Raw genomic sequence first — 21663 nt, 5'->3', positions numbered from 1 at the left:
ATGGTATTTCAAAAACAATTAGGATGACTTCTTCGTGCTCAACACATCACAACTGAGATCCATTAAATCAAGGGGATAATAGGTTAAGTCACAAGAGACAGCAAGTCTGATCCCTGTGTTACTGATATCTGCTCCTCACAATCACTGATTATATGACTTCATCTCAAACCAAAGTACAATGATTGCACTGAACCCCTTTAGCTCTTTGACCATAATAAAAGTACATTTACTTTTCATATGTGCTTAGCTAAATTAAACCATTCCGAATGAATGGTGAGACATATTGCAAAGTACGGACAGTGAAATAAAGTGAGATATGCAGCGGGGTCAAAACAATTTCAGCGAGGGTCATAAGGCAGATGTTGATTACAGGCCCCTGGGGACAGATATCTGCACAAGATGCCATCAGGATTAGCACAGAGTGTAAAGATTTTAGTTTTTTCATTCCAGTCAACCACACAGCTGACCCAAAGCTGGTGTCTGGTGAGGGTATGTCTGGGGATGGGAACAGGGAACAGTGCATTGAAATGAGCTTGTGTAGTCCCCAAGACTTGGTCTTAAATCTCAAGAACACTGAAAAACATGTAAGCCTAGATGTGATCAGATAATCACAATTTGTGGCTTTCAATGTGTAATGTCTTTAATAGAAAATACGTAAGTATTTTGGGAACAACATGTGAAATGCTTTCTCAGTGCTCAGAATGTATCTCAAACAACTGATAAAGAACCTTGTACGTGCTGAATAGAACATATCTGTGTGTATCGCATTTTACTATGTCACGTGCAGTAATTCAGACAGAAAGTCACCTAAATCTCCCTTCAGCCTTGAATAGAAATCCTACTACACACAATTCTATACAAAATTCTTACAGCTTCCTTGCTTACCTGGTGTCCCTTGTGTTACTGTAAATACAGAAATGTGAAACACGTGTTGTAAACCAGCAAACATTTTGTAACCATTTGTAATGATAATTGCCTCTGCCAGACAAGTAATCCCCAAGTACCCAAGTCATTTAATCTCCTAATATGGAGAGAAGAATATTGCGCAACCATGACAGCATCATTGTTCAGTGGCTCTTTATATGGAGCAATCATTTGTTATCTTCTTGTAAGACAGGTGTCAGGTACATGAACGCAATTTGTTCAGTCACAGCTGTGGTATGTTAATGTAACATGTAAGGTGGGAAGGAATGTAAACTAGGAAGCTATGTCTTGGAAGGTTTATAGAGGAATAAATGAACACATACCTAGATATTGATATGTTATGGAAATGTTCCTCAATGTTGTCATGGTGATTTGATAGACCTGGAAGCTTTGTGGGGTTTGCACCTGTATAGTCATTCATTCTTTCATTCTGCTCCCTTGAACCCCATTGACCTGGAACAATTTCATTTTTTTTTATTCAACAACTCAAATACCAAATTCTGTAGAGTAGATGACGAAAGTCCTGATGTATTATTTCAACTGCAGACGGAGCGGCAGACATACTGTATTATTGTAAAATACTTTCTATTCAGAAATATTATGCTATTGTGCAAAATATAACTAAGCTACATGTCTGGTGTTGAAGTGAAGACCCTATCATGACAGATATGATAACACCTTACAGGAGAGAAGCATCTGATAGCATAAGCATAATGGTTGGCGGAACGGAATCATCTAAATGAACTTAACAATAGGCTACTTGTTAATGAAGATATTCTCTCTCAAATTGCCCTAGTACGCTAGGGACCATGATGTTGTGGAACATGTTCAGTCCAAGTCGTTGAGATGTTGGCAAAAACAGCACAAGAGAAGGATTCCACAGAATTCCAGAAGTGAGTGGAGTTGTGCGCTCTTATTTCACATTTTGCCTGACCTTATCCCCAAGTCTTGTGTGTGAGTGACCCTAATGCCCCCCGGTGTGTGTGTTTGTGTGTGTGCGCCATAGACATTTAAAGGTAATGCGCGTGTTTTTGTCTGAGAGAGAGAGAGAGAGAGAGAGAGAGAGAGAGAGAGAGAGAGAGAGAGAGAGAGAAAGAAGGGAGGGAGGGGATGTTTAAGTTTGACGCAGTGTGATTATGGAAAATAGTAATCATGCTATTGACACAGATTTTCCCTAAGTGCTTCTAGCAAACTAAATATCCTATACAATTAATGCAATACATGTTTAAGAAATACTGGATGCCACAACCTACAATACTTTTAATTTATCTTAATGTATTATAACCCACATTCTTGGAAAGAAAATTAGGCTACTATTTTTTCTCATCTAGCCTAGTCTCATCTACTCTCGAATGGACTTGAAAATATTTGGGTAACTTATTTTTTTTCCATGTAGTTTTTTTAATTTTTTTACCCCTTTTCTCCCCAATTGGTAGGTAACTTTTTTTTAATGAGCATGCTAACGGGATTCGAGTGGTCATCAGATGGTTTTCCGTGCTGGCCAACAAGCGGTGTGGCAGGGTGTGACCCTGTTTGCTGCCACACAGTTTCTATTTGTAAACCAAGCGCCCACGCCCATGGATGTCGCTACTTCTATACGCAGGCGCAATATCACTCCTGTCAAACATGGCTGTGCTTTTGAAGAAAGAAAAATGCTGAATTGTGTTGGTAGATTTCGGAATAAGAAGCAAACATGGCGAGATTGGCTGATTATTTGATTGTCGTGAGATTAGATCAGGACAAAACTGGTAAGTTTTGGAATGTAACACTTGGAACACGAATGCTACATTGAACTTCAAATGCTTGGGTTTATCCAGGCCGTCAGTGTTGATAATGCTTGCTGGTTAGCTTAGACTAGCTAGGTGGTTAGCTATTGATATCTGAGATTTGAAGCAGTCTAGCGTGTCATTGTTGAACTATTGGTATATTTAGAATGCACATACGACGGGGTTTAAATATATGCTACGGGGGGTTGGGAGGGGGGGGACTGAGTGTTGTAGATATTTAAACCACAAACTGGAGTTTCATTGAGACGAACTGTAACATCCTGTTGATCCAGCCCTTTGGAATTGTAGTTCGTGACGCGCGTGGCTTGCACCGGGAGCAGCTTTGGTATCATGATTTTGGAGAATGCATTCAGCTGTAAGGTTTGCATGAGTCTCATATCATTTACAATCTCACATCATTTGCAACTTGTCGGATATCATATTTTGTTTGACACCGGCAGAATGAGAATAGAAATCCAAACTTCCTGTCTTATACGACATTGTTTTTATCCAACGTTCCTACAAGATGGGCTGGGCATAGGGGAAGTCAATTACTTGTTATTTCTCGATTTTTGGTGGGGCCCAGAACTGAGGTTCCCAAACCAGACCCACACTCTGGTCTGCTAAACCATTGTTATACTGTACTTTTGTAAAAAAATTACTTTGCCTACAGTTGGAACATTCCTTTTGAATTGGCTTGGTTGAAAGAGGAACCTACTGAAGAAGAGCAAACAAGAAAGAGGATGTTTATACTGAGCCCAAAGTATGGCTTGCATTCGAAGAATGATGAAGGAACGTAGACTACCCGTAAGGGAGTAAAGACACATCCCAAGTGCAGTGGCATCTTTCCAGGCCCATGTGTGAGAGGGAGACAACCAACCAATCCAGCTGAATCAACTCACTCACTAGAGGCAGCCACATGAATAGGTAAATAGTGGCCCCAATGTCACTCAACTGACAAACAACTTCTGTGCCGTAGGAACAAAATGTTCATCCATCTAGGCATCGCTTGAGCCTAGATGGATTCTGCCTGTTCATAAAAACCCCAGTTCTGACTGAGATGGATAATGATGAATAGACTGAGAGAGTGGTGGATCCCCCTGATAAGAGGATGCTTGTTACAGCCAGAGGTGATTGAATACGCCTCTAGTAGGGATGGGGATTTCCAGATAAAAAAAGTATCTCTGTCCATCCTCTGTTTATTTTCCCATCCTCTTCTCATGTGTTACTGAGGTGTGGGATTATGTACATCCAGGGATGTCTGGACCTGGGGGGAATCAGGAGTTGTACTGCATAGATGTCCCTTTGTGTGAACTGCAGTTGCATTCTCTACTCTACTCTAACTGGAAATGCTTTTTAGAGTTAATACAGACTCTCACAAAAAGAAAACAAACAACAAGAACAGGTCTTCCTGAGAATGCATTTCACTTAATTGCTTGTTGCCATTCTTTTGTAAAGCTGGACTGCAGACAGTGAGCTGAGTAGACAGACAACAGCTGCTTTTTCTCCACCTTGATTGTTAAGTCCAGCCAGGGATCCACACAGAAGTCATGATCACTTCCCAGCTTTATTGTGGCTCCTGCTCCACACTTGACCCAATTCTGTTCCAAATGACTGACTCGTAAAAAATCATGTTGATGCTTGTTGTCATTTGTTGAAGGATAAGTCTGCTGTACAGAGAGCGGCCCAGCCAGTCCATGGCATAAGCTAGCTTAGGCTATTTCTACTCCAGTGATATTTTACTAATGGGAGCCTCCCTCCGTGTAGGAAGATTGGGAATAAGTACATTGGTCAGGTAAGACATTAAACCAACAGGACGAGCCACATATTGTCCAAGGCATAATTTAATGGATTTTCAGCCTAGTAAAGCACACAAACTCTTCAGATCTGTAGCTTACATTCCTTAGAGACTTTAATAAAGGCACGTATCTAGCCAACATCAACCCACTACATTCAGTTTGTCATACCACTAAATTTGACTTCAGCATGGGTGAGAGGTAGGCCCTACCTGGAAAGGAACCTTTTATGATGATGATGGCAGCTTTTGATGGAAATTATTTTTTGTCTTTTGTGTCTGCATCACTGTGGTCACATAGATAACAATGAATAGAAGTTGGGTTGGACGATATTACGATAATATCGACAGTGATTGACAGCCATTGTTGATGGTGACGACATCGTGATGTGACAGACAACGGTTTAGCCTATTTGAATTTGACTGGCACCCCACAGTATAGAACAGTGTCTGGTAGAGCACAGCAGGGCAGCACAAGTGACATTGAGTAATTTGCCTATTCCTATTTATATTTCAATATGTTACACAACGCAAGAGAGTAATGCAGGCCAGACAGAGCAGAGAATTCTTGTCAGAATATATGGTTTCTCTTCTCCCCTACCCCCTGGTCGGATGCTTGGTTTTTAGGCTATAGCCTATACTTAATAATAGCAAACACTTCTTAACTGTCTTGCGTTTGATCTGTTTTAAAGAAATGTAGCCTATTTCCTTCGATTGGCTATATGACTGAAGGCTACGCTTCATCATTTTATGCATTGTTTGCGCAATCGGCTTTACTAGTTGAGTGACAACCAATGTCATTTGCTAGGTTATTTTTTTAAATGAAAGACACTGTTCAAAAGGTTGTTTTACTAGAATAAAAGTAGGCTATTGGTAGGCTACATGCATTTTTTTTTGTACACTTTTTTTCCTTCCCACTTCGTGAGATCAATTGGTAATTACACTCTTGTCCCAACTCCCTTACCGACTCGGGAGAGGCGACGGTCGAGAGCCATGGATCCTCTGAAACACGACCCTGCCAAGCTGCAGTGCTTCTTTACACACTGCTTGCTTAACCCAGAAGCCAGGCGCACCAATGTGTTGGAGGAAACACCGTACAGCTGGTGACCGTGTCAGCATGCATGCGCCCGGCCCACCACAGGAGTCTCTAGAGCGCGATGGGCCAAAGACATCCCGAGAAGATCACTCCGTGTCTGTCAACTCCCAAACGGTCTAAAACATTAGGTTATGAGACTGGGGAGAGGTGAAATCCAAAGTTGTGCTATATAGGGTTGCACATTTTGGGGAATATTCAGAGGTGGACATTTTCTGTGGGAATTAATGGAAATGTATGCAAATTTAATATTAATACCATTCAAATGTAGATGTTTTTTTTTGCATTGGATATATTCATCATATGGAGACAAACATAAACCATTTACTTTATCATAAGTAGACATAATTGCAAATTATTAAATCCCACCAATAGTTTTTTATTTCTATTTAATTACGAATTGAACTTCAATTAAATGAGTTGACTTATGGGATAATTTCACTGAACAACAAAAGGGAATATTGAATGATCCCCAATGATCCATCGCATCTCCCCAACACATTTTCAACATGCATCTGTAAAATGATAGTCTACAAACTAAAGCTTAATTTGTCTTACTCTCAGGCTTCCATATCTTCTCCCTGGACCTTCTCAATGTCCACCTCTTGAACATCAGACTCTGAGGCCTCATTCTTCACTGTCACTTTCCAACCTGGTTGAGGATGGCTCGATGTCAGGCTCAAAAAGCCTGAAATCTGGCTAGATGGCCACCAATTTTTCAACCCTTGTATTGGTCAGCCTGTTGCGTGCTTTAGTGTGTGTGTTCCCAAACAAGGACCAGTTGCGCTCTGAGGCTGCGGATGTTGGTGGGATTTGGAGGATGATGGAGGCAACAGGGGAAAGAGCCTCAGATCCACAAAGTCCCTTCCATCAGGTGGCTGATGAGATATGTTGGCACGACTGCCATATTGCATCTCCATCCCAAAGCCCTTGCTTGGAAGTGTACTTTGCCAGACTGCCAAGAACCTTGCCCTCGTCCAGGCCAAGGTGGCGAGACATGGTAATGATGACACCATAGGCCTTGTTGATCTCTGCACCAGACAGAATGCTTTTGCCAGCATGCTTGGGGTCAAACAGGTACGCTGTGGCGAGTATGGGCTTCAGGCAGAAGTCTTTGCTTTTTGATGTATTTCAGAACTGGAGTTTCCTCTGGTTAGAGCAACAGTGAAGTGGGCAAGGCAGTACAGATGTATTCTCTTACACCTGCAAGCAGTGTCTGAACATCAGACAGGATGATATTGTCTCCCTTAATCCGTGCAATGGCTACTGCTATGGGTTTCAGGCTGCTTACCACTCTCTCCCAAAATACATAATCCAGGAGTATCCTCTTGATTGGGCTGTCTATATCGGCAGACTGTGGTATGGTCATTTCTTGGCGAGACTCCTTCCCCTCCAGGAGACTGTCAAACATGATGACAACACCACCCCAATGGGTGTTGCTGGGCAACTTCAATGTGGCACTCTTATTCTTCTCACTTTGCTTGGTGAGGTAGATTACTGCTATAACTTGATGATCCTTCACATACCTAACAATTTCCTTGTCTCTCTTGTAGAGTGTATCCATTGTTTTCAGTGCCAAGACTTCCTTGAGGAGCATAGTCATTGCATGAGCAGCACTGCCAATGGGTGTGATGTGAGGGTACGACTCCTTCACTTTAGACCAAGCAGCCTTCATTTTGGCAGCATTGTCTGTCACCAGTGCAAATACCTTCTGTGGTCCAAGGTCATTGATGACTACCTTCAGCTCATCTGCAATGTAGAGATTGGTGTGTCTGTTGTCCCTTGTTTGTGCTCTTGTAGAATACTGGTTCAAGGGTGGAGATGATGTAGTTAATTATTCCTTGCCCACAAACATTCGACCACCCTTCAGAGATGATTGCAATACAGTCTGCTTTCTCTATGATTTTCTTGACCTTCACTTGAACTTTGTTGAACTCTGCATCCAGCAAATGAGTTGATAAGCATGTCTGGTTGGAGGGGTGTATGCTGGGCGACTAACATTCAGAAATGTCTTCCAATACATATTGCCTGTAAGCATCAGAGTTGAACCAGTTGCATACACAGCTCGAGCAAAACATTCATCAGCATTTCTCTGACTACGTTCCTCCATTGAGTCAAAAAAACTTCTGATTCCTGGAGGACCATGAGCTGTTGCTATCGGTAAAGTGTCTGATTCACCATTTTCACCTCGAATAGAAGTAGAGGGACTTTAGAGGTTGCTTGTTGTGAGCGCTGGGGGAACTTTATGCACTTGGCCAGAGGATTCTGCATCTTTGTTGCATTCTTCACATATGATTTGTGACAGTATTTGCAAATGTACATAGCTTTTCTTTCTACATTAGCTACAGTGAAATGTCTCCACACATCAGATAGTGCCTGTGGCATTTTCCTGCAAAGATTAGAAAAAATGAGTAAAATAACAAAACAAATTCCATGTACAGATATATTGTTAAGCAGTTAGATTAAACAACTCCTTTGTAAGATAAATGTTTTAAAATGAAACGTGTATGGAAACAGGTGAATTAACACAGGCTCAAGCAAGCTAAAACCCACATGGTAGCAAAAACTAACTAGCAGAAATTAAATTAGAAATTATTTAAACACTTTGCTGTAGACTACAATTTACTAGTTTTCAAAAAATCATGCATGTCATGTACAATATATTCACCCCACCCAGTATTGTAATCAAAACATACCATTTACATTACATTTAAGTCATTTAGCAGACGCTCTTATCCAGAGCGACTTACAAATTGGTGCATTCACCTTATGACATCCAGTGGAACAGCCACTTTACAATAGTGCATCTAAATCTTTTAAGGGGGGTGAGAAGGATTACTTTATCCTATCCTAGGTATTCCTTAAAGAGGTGGGGTTTCAGGTGTCTCCGGAAGGTGGTGATTGACTCCGCTGTCCTGGCGTCGTGAGGGAGTTTGTTCCACCATTGGGGGCCAGAGCAGCGAACAGTTTTGACTGGGCTGAGCGGGAACTGTACTTCCTCAGTGGTAGGGAGGCGAGCAGGCCAGAGGTGGATGAACGCAGTGCCCTTGTTTGGGTGTAGGGCCTGATCAGAGCCTGGAGGTACTGAGGTGCCGTTCCCCTCACAGCTCCGTAGGCAAGCACCATGGTCTTGTAGCGGATGCGAGCTTCAACTGGAAGCCAGTGGAGAGAGCGGAGGAGCGGGGTGACGTGAGAGAACTTGGGAAGGTTGAACACCAGACAGGCTGCGGCGTTCTGGATGAGTTGTAGGGGTTTAATGGCACAGGCAGGGAGCCCAGCCAACAGCGAGTTGCAGTAATCCAGACGGGAGATGACAAGTGCCTGGATTAGGACCTGCGCCGCTTCCTGTGTGAGGCAGGGTCGTACTCTGCGGATGTTGTAGAGCATGAACCTACAGGAACGGGCCACCGCCTTGATGTTAGTTGAGAACGACAGGGTGTTGTCCAGGATCACGCCAAGGTTCTTAGCGCTCTGGGAGGAGGACACAATGGAGTTGTCAACCGTGATGGCGAGATCATGGAACGGGCAGTCCTTCCCCGGGAGGAAGAGCAGCTCCGTCTTGCCGAGGTTCAGCTTGAGGTGGTGATCCGTCATCCATACTGATATGTCTGCCAGACATGCAGAGATGCGATTCACCACCTGGTCATCAGAAGGAGGAAAGGAGAAGATTAATTGTGTGTCGTCTGCATAGCAATGATAGGAGAGACCATGTGAGGTTATGACAGAGCCAAGTGACTTGGTGTATAGCGAGAATAGGAGAGGGCCTAGAACAGAGCCCTGGGGGACACCAGTGGTGAGAGCGCGTGGTGAGGAGACAGATTCTCGCCACGCCACCTGGTAGGAGCGACCTGTCAGGTAGGACGCAATCCAAGCGTGGGCCGCGCCGGAGATGCCCAACTCGGAGAGGGTGGAGAGGAGGATCTGATGGTTCACAGTATCGAAGGCAGCCGATAGGTCTAGAAGGATGAGAGGAGAGAGAGTTAGCTTTAGCGGTGCGGAGCGCCTCCGTGATACAGAGAAGAGCAGTCTCAGTTGAATGACTAGTCTTGAAACCTGACTGATTTGGATCAAGAAGGTCATTCTGAGAGAGATAGCGGGAGAGCTGGCCAAGGACGGCACGTTCAAGAGTTTTGGAGAGAAAAGAAAGAAGGGATACTGGTCTGTAGTTGTTGACATCGGAGGGATCGAGTGTAGGTTTTTTCAGAAGGGGTGCAACTCTCGCTCTCTTGAAGACGGAAGGGACGTAGCCAGCGGTCAGGGATGAGTTGATGAGCGAGGTGAGGTAAGGGAGAAGGTCTCCGGAAATGGTCTGGAGAAGAGAGGAGGGGATAGGGTCGAGCGGGCAGGTTGTTGGGCAGCCGGCCGTCACAAGACGCAAGATTTCATCTGGAGAGAGAGGGGAGAAAGAGGTCAGAGCACAGGGTAGGGCAGTGTGAGCAGAACCAGCGGTGTCGTTTGACTTAGCAAACGAGGATCGGATGTCGTCGACCTTCTTTTCAAAATGGTTGACGAAGTCATCTGCAGAGAGGGAGGAGGGGGGGAGGAGGATTCAGGAGGGAGGAGAAGGTGGCAAAGAGCTTCCTAGGGTTAGAGGCAGATGCTTGGAATTTAGAGTGGTAGAAAGTGGCTTTAGCAGCAGAGACAGAGGAGGAAAATGTAGAGAGGAGGGAGTGAAAGGATGCCAGGTCCGCAGGGAGGCGAGTTTTCCTCCATTTCCGCTCGGCTGCCCGGAGCCCTGTTCTGTGAGCTCGCAATGAGTCGTCGAGCCACGGAGCGGGAGGGGAGGACCGAGCCGGCCTGGAGGATAGGGGACATAGAGAGTCAAAGGATGCAGAAAGGGAGGAGAGGAGGGTTGAGGAGGCAGAATCAGGAGATAGGTTTGAGCAGAGGGAAGAGATGATAGGATGGAAGAGGAGAGCGTAGCGGGGGAGAGAGAGCGAAGGTTGGGACGGCGCGATACCATCCGAGTAGGGGCAGTGTGGGAAGTGTTGGATGAGAGCGAGAGGGAAAAGGATACAAGGTAGTGGTCGGAGACTTGGAGGGGAGTTGCAATGAGGTTAGTGGAAGAACAGCATCTAGTAAAGATGAGGTCGAGCGTATTGCCTGCCTTGTGAGTAGGGGGGGAAGGTGAGAGGGTGAGGTCAAAAGAGGAGAGGAGTGGAAAGGAGGCAGAGAGGAATGAGTCAAAGGTAGACGTGGGGAGGTTAAAGTCGCCCAGAACTGTGAGAGGTGAGCCGTCCTCAGGAAAGGAGCTTATCAAGGCATCAAGCTCATTGATGAACTCTCCGAGGGGACCTGGAGGGCGATAAATGATAAGGATGTTAAGCTTGAAAGGGCTGGTAACTGTGACAGCATGAAATTCAAAGGAGGCGATAGACAGATGGGTAAGGGGAGAAAGAGAGAATGACCACTTGGGAGAGATGAGGATCCCGGTGCCACCACCCCGCTGACCAGAAGCTCTCGGGGTGTGCGAGAACACGTGGGCAGACGAAGACCGAGCAGTAGGAGTAGCAGTGTTATCTGTGGTGATCCATGTGTTCGTCAGTGCCAAGAAGTCGAGGGACTGGAGGGAGGCATAGGCTGAGATGAACTCTGCCTTGTTGGCCGCAGATCGGCAGTTCCAGAGGCTACCGGAGACCTGGAACTCCACGTGGGTCGTGCGCGCTGGGACCACCAGATTAGGGTGGCCGCGGTCACGCGGTGTGGAGCGTTTGTATGGTCTGTGCAGAGAGGAGAGAACAGGGATAGACAGACACATAGTTGACAGGCTACAGAAGAGGCTACGCTAATGCAAGGAGATTGAATGACAAGTGGACTACACGTCTCGAATGTTCAGAAAGTTAAGCTTACGTAGCAAGAATCTTATTGACAAAAATGATTAAAATGATACAGTACTGCTGAAGTAGGCTAGCTGGCAGTTGTTGACTTTGTAGGCTAGCTGGCAGTGGCTGCGTTGTTGACACTACACTAATCAAGTCGTTCCGTTGAGTGTAATAGTTTCTACAGTGCTGCTATTCGGGGGCTAGCTGGCTAGCTAGCAGTGTTGATTACGTTACGTTGCGTTAAAAGAACGACAATAGCTGGCTAGCTAACCTAGAAAATCTCTCTAGACTACACAATTATCTTTGATACACAGATGGCTATGTAGCTAGCTATGTAGCTAGCTACGATCAAACAAATCAAACCGTTGTGCTGTAATGAAATGAAATGAAAATGTGATACTACCTGTGGAGCGAAGCGGAATGCGACCGGGTTGTTGAGTGCGGAAGTTCTATTCAGTAGACGTTGGCTAGCTGTTGGCTAGCTAGCAGTGTCTCCTACGTTAAGGACGACAAATAGCTGGCTAGCTAACCTCGGTAGATTAAGATAATCACTCTAAGACTACACGCTCTAAACTACACAATTATCTTGGATACGAAGACAGCAAAGACAACTATGTAGCTAGCTAACACTACACTAATCAAGTCGTTCAGTTGAGTGTAATAGTTTCTACAGTGCTGCTATTCGGTAGAAGGTGGACGTTTGCTAGCTGGCTAGCTGCTGGGCAGATAGCAGTGTAGACTACGTTAGGACGACAAAATACGAAGTTGCAATAGAAGTGCTGACTGTTTCACTTTGTTGTCCTCTTTCTTTTCCTTTTTCTTCTGTCCTTTTGTCCTTATTTTGTCTTCCTTTCTTCTGTTTCTTCTGTTAACTAGATATTTTTTGTTATTCTTTGTAAGCTAGCTAGCTTCTTCCAGGAGAGTCCCTAGCAACTGCTTAGCAACAAGTAAACAATTCTGCTAGCAATTCAGCTAGCTAAGATAACTGTACAATTTTATGAAAAAATAGTTACTTTTCAAAAGCCTGTCTTTTTTGGTTTGTTCCTTGTTTTGTCTTCTATTGAGTCTTGCAGTTTTATCTTGATTTTTTCGATGTACTTCACTCTAAAAAAACATTTAAATCTCAATATATTCAGGAGCTCATTTTTCAGCAGCTGCTCAATTTAGAACTCCGGAACACAAACCAGAAAGCATGTTTTTCCTGGCTCTGACAGTGTAGTTTTGTGGGCTCAATAATATCTCATTAGTGTGGAGGATCTTGAGAATCAGCTGCACGTGATGGAAGAATGCACTGTGCATGCAGAGGGTGACAATTCCATTGAATTGGGGATAGTTTAACCAAAATATGCCACAAGACCTAGAATTGTGTATCCCACAAAAAAAGGTTCACCGTTATAAGGCAACTAAACTTCCCATGGAAAATTTCTGGAAATTTACCGTAAAGTTTCCGACCCTTTGCAACCCTAGTGCCATATATTCATTGGCTATGACCAATGTTCCCCCCTTGCAGCACAGCTCCCCGGGACTGCCAGCGCAGAGTGCAGAAGAGAAGTCAACCCAAGGAGAGAAGCACGAGATTGATCTTCACTCAACATTGTAGAGTTTTCCCTGTTAACACTGTCAATGTTTCCTTTTACTGTGGCAATTGTGATCGAATCAATGCAATATTAACCACTTTCAATGCAACATGCCATAAACAAAAATAACTATGCAAGAAATGTTGTTGTAGGCAGAAGTAATCTGAGTAGATTATATTGTACACGACTCAGCCCGGACCAGTGCGGCATAACCAATCAGAGCTGCAGTAGGTCTATATGCAAATAGGCTATTGCCATATCTGTGCCATTTACTTTGAACTGGACTGTTTACATTTTATTTTATATATAACTAGGCAAATCAGTTCAGAACAAATTCTTATTTACAATGGCACCCAACACCAGCCAAACATGGACGATGCTGGGCCAATTGTGCCCTGCCCTATGGGTCTCCCAATCACGGCCTGTTGTGACGCCGCAATTACTGAGGTGCAGTGCCTTAGACCGATGCACCACTCGGGAGCCCACAGCTGTGGTCGTGAGTAGTTGAGCTTGTTTTGAGATCACATCAAGAGCTGCATGTAGCCACGTGTGAACATTTTCTTCATATCCTTTGCTAGTTAGTGAGTTATTAACCCAGTTATAGATAATGTAATCAGCGATAGGTGAGGGAATGCTTCCTACAAGAGCACAACCGTGTACATTTCTAGACATCTTTGAAAAGCAAGTCGGGTAAAAGCTTTTTTTTTCGTCTCAAAGGGGCAGTGTTGTATTTTGAGACTGGCTTGAATAAGATAAGTAGCTAATTTGTCTGATACTCTAATAATGAATCTGCGAGAATGACCAATAAATTAGTTTGTGACGGTGATTTCAGATTAAAAAGCGAATGTTTCTCCCCCAAACTGATAGTGTGTGGGTAGATGCCCAGTGTCTCTTATGGCTCAGCTAAAGTGCCTACAGACACCATAGACATATACAGTGCATTCGGAAATGAATTAGACCCCTTGACCTTTTCCAGATTTTGTTATGGTACAGCCTTATGTATTAAATCGCGCCCCCCCCCCCCTCATAAATCTACACAATACCCAATAGTGACAAAGCAAAAACAAGTTTTAGAAATGTTTGCATATATGTATAGATGTGTGTTATGTATGTACATTTAAGATTACTGTATATAAGTATTCAGACCCTTTGCTCAGTACTTTTGTTGAAGCACCTATGGCAGTGTTTCAACCTTGAGTCTTCTTGGGTATGACGCTGCAAGCTCGGCCCACCTGTATTCTTTGTAGATCCTCTCAAGCTCTGTCAGGTTTGATGGGGTGCGTTGCTCCACAGCTACTTTCAGGTCTTTCCAGAGATGTTTGATCGGTTCAAGTCTGGTCTGTGGCTGGGCCACTCAAGGACATTGAGACTTGTTCTGAATCATTCCTGCATTGTCTTTTCTGTGTGCTTAGGGTTGTTGTCCTGTTCGAAGGTGAACCTTAGCGTCAGTCTGAGGTCCTGAGCCATCTGGAGCAGGTTTTCATCAAGGATCTTTCTGTACTTTTGCTCCGTTCATCTTATCCTGACTAGTCTCCCAGTCCCTGCCACTGAAAAACATCCCTATCGCATGATTCTGCCACCGCCATGCTTCACTGTAGGGATGGTGCCAGGTTCCCTCCAGAATTGACGCTTGGCATACAGGCCAAAGAGTTCAATCTTTGTTTCATCAGACCAGGGAATCTTGATTCTCATGGTCTGAGAGTCTTTAGGTGCCTTTTGGCAAACTTCAAGCGGGCTGTTGTGCCTTTTACCGAAGTGACCTCAGAGTGACCTTTTGAGTTCTTGGTCACCTCCCTGACCAAGGTGCTTTTCCCCCAATTGCTCAGTTTGGCTGGGTGCCCAGCTCCACGAAGAGCCTTTGTGCTTCCAAACCACTTCCATGTAGGAAAGGTACCCATCCCCAGATCTGTACCTCGACAAAATCCGGTCTCGGAGCTCTACGGACAATTCCTTCGACCGCAGGGCTTGGTTTTTGCTCTGACATTCACTGTCAACTCTATGTGCCTTTCCAAATTATATCCAATCACTTTGATTTACCAATGGTGGATTCCGATCAAGTTGTAGAGACATTTTAAGCATGAGCAATGGAAACAGGATGCACCGGAGCTCAATTTTGAGTCTCATAGCAAAAGGTCTGAATACTTACTCAAAAGTTTGGACACACCTCATTCCAGGGTTTTTATGTGCACTATTTGTTTTACATTGTAGAATAATAGTGAAGACATCAACTGTGAAATAACACACATGGAATTATTAAGCAACCAAATAAATAACGCTCAAATAATATTTTATATTTAAGATTCTTTAAAGTAGCCAACCTTTGCCTTGACAGCTTTGCACACTCTGGGCATTGTTTCAAACGGCTTCACCTGGAATGCTTTTCCAATAGTCTTGAATGAGTTCCCACATATGCTGAGCACTTTGACTGCTTTTCCTTTCACTCTGCAGCCCAACTCATCCCAAACAATCTCATTTGGGTTGAGCATCTGATGCAGCACTCCATCACTCTCCTCCTTGGTTATAGCCCTTACACAGCCTGGTGTTGTGTCGTCGTCCTGTTGACAAACAAATGATAGTCCCACTAAGCGCAAACCAGATGGGATGGCATATTGCTGCAGAATACTGTGGTAGCCATGCTGGTTAAATGTGCCTTGAATTCTAAATAAATCACAGCCTGTGTCACCAGCAAAGCACCATCACACCACCTCCATGCTTCATGGTGGGAACCACACAGGCGGAGATAATTCGTTCACCTACTCCGCATCTCACAAAGACACAGCGGTTGGATCCAAAATAACATTTAGATTCATCAGACAAAAGGACAGATTTCCACCGGTCTAATGTCCATTGCTCGTGTTCCTTGGCCAAAGCAAGTCTCTTATTGTTGTGGTTTCTTTGAAGCAATTTGACCACGAAGGCCTGATTTAACGCAGTCTCTTCTGAACAGTTGGTGTTTGAGATCTCTGTTACTTGAACTCTGAAGCATTTATTTGGGCTGCAATTTCTGAGGCTGGTAATTATAATATACTTATCCTCTGCAGCAGAGGTAACTCTGGGTCTTCCTTTCCTGTGGCGGTCCTCATGAGAGCCAGTTTCATCTTAGCACTTGATGATTTTTGCGACTGCAGTTGAAGAAATGTACAAAATTATTGGAAATTTTCACATTTACCTTCATGTCTTAATGGAATGATGAACTGTTTTTCTCTTTGCTTATTTAAGCTGTTCTTGCCATAACATAGACTTGGTCTTTTACCAAATAGGGCTATCATCTGTATACCACTCTGACCCTGTCACAACACAACTGATTGGCTCAAACGCATGAAGAAAAGTTCATTCGTGGAATTTCTTTCAACAAGGCACACCTGTTAATTGAAATGCATTCCAGTGATTACCTCATGAAGCTGTTTTGAGAATGCCAAGAGTGTGGAAAGTTGTCAAGGCAAAGGTTGGCTACTTTAAAGAATCTCAAATATAGCATTTTTTCCCTTTATTTTTGGTTGCTTCATGATTCCATATGTGTTATTTCATAGTTTTGAATTATAATTGAATACATTTTATAGTAAGGCTGTAATGTAACAAAATGTGGAAAAAGTCAAGGGGTCTGAATACTTTCTGAATGCATTTGTACATCCTTTAGACAGACAGCTAGCTCAAAAGCCAGGCTCTTGAGTTCCATCAGCAACAGATTTGAATTTACAATAAAATTAATGTCAAACCGAATAGCACCGACTCGTTTCAAACTATAATCGTTCCTGTATCAGAGCCCACGTATCTAGATGCGTATCAAATAATCTTGAAAGGGAAAGATGCGCATCCCAAGTACATAAACATGATAGGACGAAGTTTTACATCATCTTAACCTAAACTGTACCTCCAGAGGTTGTACTAGGGCTTTGTTTCCCTGGGGACTAATGTCTGATTTGATCCATGAACTTTGGATTTATTTTGCTGCATTGAGCTGGAATGTTAAAAAATATATATATGTGCCTGGATGAAGACTTGAATAAGTAGTGTGTCTTTCTCCTTACTGAAGGATACTCTTTCTGGGTATTTGGCGTTGGAGCTATAGTAAATATTCTCTGGCTTACTGTGTGCCATAAATCGTAATTTGCAAAGTGAAATGGAGGAGTTTGCCCTGCTGCCTGCCTCATACTGTATGTGACAGAAATGATAACCTCTCCGATTAGCGCTACATAATGTGTTTGATGCATTTACTGGCCATTCCTGGCTTTATGACAGACCTTGCTCCCTTTTATTAAGGTTATGGACACAGGAAATGGCTTGCATAATGTGACTCAAACCTGCAAGAAAAAATACCCTCTCATTCATTGCGAGCGAGAACAAACTGCTTCCATATGCCTGATGGTTCTATCATTTTAGCTGTGCACTTTTTAGGGATGCAAGAATGCTTGAGGTCAATGTGGGGTGGAATGTCTTCATCAGCATATACTGTAGCATGACTCGAATGGTTTCTCCACACTTGGCTTTGGCTGTTGTACTGTTCAGCTCGAGATTGCTGCCTCTTGATGAGTAATGTTTTGTTGATTTTGTTGCTTAAGTGTAGCTCTGAATAATTGCAGGTTTAAAAAAATTGGCAAATTGCCATATACAAAGATTTATCACAAAGCTGATTTGTATTTTCTTGACTGGGCTTTACAATGTGATTTATCTGACACTTGCGTCACTTGTGCTTGCCTATTTGCACAAGCAAAATACAGCTAACAGCCATTTGTCGAAAGACGCTACTGCAGCCAGCATTCTTGGCTTTAGTTGACTAAGGTTTTTATTGTCAACAGTACATTTTGTACTGTACTGTGTGAGTGCTGAATGACATGTCAATAGGTCATTTAGAAGAGGGGTTATCCATTTCCAGGGCTCCAGACTAACATTTTCCCTGGGAGAAATGTTGATATATTAAGAAGTGGAATAAACTACTGAGATGGTATTCAATAAATGCATTGTTAGATTTAACATGTCCAAGCAGGAATGCATGATTCAAAATCTTTTCATATGTGACCTAATCCAGTGATTGTCATGAATTGTGTATTGACAATTAGGCTATTTTTGTTATTTTACTATCAAAATCGGACTCCAGGCTTTTCAGATGTTTTTGTTCATTAATTTGCCTTTATCTTTGTGTACTAATATATGCATAATTCGATTGGTGCTAATTAACCACCAGAGGAAGTGTGAACTCAAAACACATTAGCTAGATCGCTAACTCTAAATATAACATGTACTGCTAGTAGACATGTATTAATCTAACAATTAAATGTTAAAAAGGCCAGCATCCTGGAGTCGCCTCTTCACTGTTGAGACTGGTGTTTTGCGGGTACTATTTGAAGCTGCCACTTAAGGACTTTTCTCTGTTTCTCAAACTAGACACTAATGTATTTGTCCTCTTGCTTAGTGGTGCACCGGGGCCTCCCACTCCTTTTTCTATTATGGTTAGATCCAGTGTGCGTTGTCCTGTGAAGGGAGTAGTACACAGCGTTGTACCAGATGTTCAGTTTCTTGGCAATTTCTTGCATGAATAGCCTTCATTTCTCAGAACAAGACTAGACTGACGAGTTTCAGAAGAAAGTTATTTGTTTCTGGCCATTTTGAGCCTGTAATCAAACCCACAAATGCTGATGCTCCACATACTCAATTAGTCTAAAGGCGGACAGTTTTATTGCTTTTAATCGGCACAACAGTTTTCAGCTGTGCTAACATAATTGCAAAAGGGTTTTCTAATGATCAGTTAGCCTTTTTAAAATTATATACTTGGATTAGCTAACACAACATGCCTTTGGAACACAGGAGTGATGGTTGCTGATAATGGGCCTCTGTACGCCTATGTAAATATTCCATAAAAAATCAGCCGTTTCCAGCTACAATAGTCATTTACAACATTAACAATGTCTACACTGTATTTCGGATCAATTTGATGTTATTTTAATGGACAAAAAATGTGGACATTTCTAAGTGACCCCAAACCTCTGAACGGTAGTGTAGGTACATGCTGTAACAACGCCATGTAAAATGTTGCACTACACATGCAACACAGCATTCATAACCTAGCCCACAATGTCTGCTGTGTGGATCGAGCAGTCAACAAGTCGAGTAGTTTGAAAGAGTAAGAACAGTTCAGCGAGAACTCAAAATTCGAAATCCATGATAATGGAATTCATTGACTGTCGTGGGTGATGTTGGGTTTCGTCGACTGGTCGAGCACCGGTACACACTACCAAGTGCGCTATTTTTCAGATGTTGCCCTACCGGAGTTGCACAGTAATGGTGTCACTGCTATTAGCTTCAAGACATACATACTAGAGGTCGATTTTATGATTTTTCAACGCTGATACCGATTTTATTGGAGGACCAAAAAAAGCAGAATTGTTTAAAAAAATGTTTTTAAAAATATATATATTATTTATTTGAAATAATGACATTTACAACAATACTGAATGAACACTTATTTGAACTTTTAATATAATACATCAATCTATTTAGTCTCAAATAATAAAACATGTTTAAATAATGCAAAAACAAAGTGTTGGAGAAGAAAGTAAAAGTTCAATATGTGCATGTAAAAAAGCTAACGTTTAAGTTCCTTGCTGAGAACATATGAAAGCTGGTGGTTCCTTTTAACATGAGTCTTCAATATTCCCAGGCAAGAAGTTTTTCGGTTGTAGTTATTATAGGACTGTTTCTCTCTATACCATTTGCATTTCATATACCTTTGACTATTGGATGTTCTAATAGGTACTGTAGTATTGCCAGCTTAATCTCGGGAGTTGATAAGCTTGAAGTCATAAACAGTGAAATGCTTGAAGCACAGCAAAGAGCTGCTGGCTACTTTGAAGAATCTAAAATATATTTTGATTTGTTTAATACTTTTTTGGTTACTACAATGTAGAAAATAGTCAAATGAAAGAAACCTTGGAATGAGTAGGTGTCCAAACTTTTGACTGGTACTGTCTGTGTGTGTGTGTGTGTGTGTGTGTGCATACAAAAGTATGTGGACACACCTTCAAATTAGTGGATTCGGCCATGTCAGCCACACCTGTTGCTGACCGGTGTGTATACATTTATTTTTATTTTTATGAAGCACACAACCATGCATGCTGATTTAATTAGGACCGATTTCAAGTTTTCATAACAATCGGAAATCGGTATTTTTGGATGCCAATTTGGCTTTTTTTTTTTTTACACCTTTATTTAACTAGGCAAATCAGTTAAGAACACATTCTTATTTTCAATGACGGCCTAGGAACAGTGGGTTAACTGCCTTGTTAACCCACCGTGGAGGCTGTTACAACAGAAAAGGCGGGGACCAACTCCCTATTAATGCCCATGATTTTGGAATGAGATGTATGACGAGCAGGTGTCCATAATTTGTCATGTAGTGTGTATTTTCAATAACCAAATATATTGTATTTTCAGCTGTTTTGAAGCTGGTGTACAAATCCGAAAGAAATACGCAAAAATGAAAGGGAACGGCAAACAGGTCTGTTCTATCGCTTCTTAGACATGCTTTCAATGAGTGACAGATCTATAACTAATATTTCTAATTTAATTTTTGAACTTAAGTCTAAGAAATCAAAGATGTGTCAAATTATATCAAGCTCAGGGCTCCAGCTATGCATTTGGTTTGCTAACTTGCGGCTAGAAGTAAAGATCAAGCTTCTTGGTTACAGCAGAGACATTCACTCTTCTGGATCGAGATCCCAGTTGACTAAATTGTTTTGTACGTAAAAATAACACTTTTTTTATTAATAATAATAATACATTTTATTATTATTTTTGTAGAATACCGCCCAACCCTAGTGTGTAAGTGATTGTGCATCACCTGGTAGATATGGCTGTTCAACAGTGATGGCCTAGTAAAATAAGCTGTTTTTTAGGCTCTCAATCTTTCACTGCTGCAGTTAGCCATAGTAACGGAGAAAAGCAGTATGTTTACCTCTGCCATGTACAATTGCATTATTCTGATTGAGAGTCGATACCAAATTCCTTATTTTAACTTATTTATATATTTTGTATTTACCCTGTGCGGATATCTGACAAAAATGTAATAACATTAACGTATTCGAATAGTAGAATAATTAAAATGCTCCTCCCTACCATCATGGTAACTTAATGAAAGTATAAGACAATAATTTGTGGAGATTTCAATGACAAAAGCATTACACTACAGCAAAAAGGTTCATGTGACAGGATCCTTCATTTACAGTCAAACCTCTGCGATTTCAGAAAAGTATTATCGTTACCAATGCCACAGTGTCGTAATAAAAAGTGTGGACAGTTTTTTTTTAAGGAACAATGTTTTTTTAACATAGCCTATTGCAGTGTGTAGGCCCACAAGTCCTTGGCCAAGTGGATAATCCTGGTCTGAGTCACTAGTCATAAAAGCAAAGTGTTTGATGTGACATGCCAACTCTTTTCCTATGTTCTTTGAAAACAGCTGGTAAACATTTCCTCTACACCTTTGGATGTCCCTGGTAAAACAGTCAATAACACCCTCCAATAACACCTGTCAACACCTGAGATGCATGTTTTGTATTAACACAACTTTTGACCACCAGGTAACATGGAATGCCAGTCTCTCAAACCATTTGTAAAAAATAACCTGTATGTTTGGAAAGCTGCCGCAGTCATCCCCCTCTTCAAAGGGGGAGACACCCTGGACCCAAACTGCTAT

General features: G+C 42.3%; 1 protein-coding gene across 3 annotated transcripts in view; it reads left to right on the top strand.

Moving 5' to 3' along the window:
- Window positions 1–2505: 2505 nt before the first annotated feature.
- LOC118394161 (myotubularin-related protein 13) overlaps window positions 2506–21663 on the top strand; it is a 172540-nt gene continuing 153382 nt past the window's right edge. For 2 of the 3 annotated variants that reach the window (XM_052462198.1, XM_052462197.1), the window contains exon 1: window positions 2506–2672. In XM_052462198.1, coding sequence (XP_052318158.1) covers window positions 2618–2672 — 55 coding nt within the window. In that variant the 5' untranslated portion in view covers window positions 2506–2617. The remainder of the gene's footprint in view (window positions 2673–21663) is intronic. The other variant, XM_052462200.1, reaches the window with a different exon arrangement.

The sequence above is a fragment of the Oncorhynchus keta genome, chromosome 14 (assembly GCF_023373465.1).
Source record: "Oncorhynchus keta strain PuntledgeMale-10-30-2019 chromosome 14, Oket_V2, whole genome shotgun sequence".
Taxonomy (NCBI): Eukaryota; Metazoa; Chordata; class Actinopteri; order Salmoniformes; family Salmonidae; genus Oncorhynchus; species Oncorhynchus keta.
The sequence above is the reverse complement of the archived record's forward strand: the minus strand, read 5'-3'. Positions and strand labels throughout refer to the sequence as shown.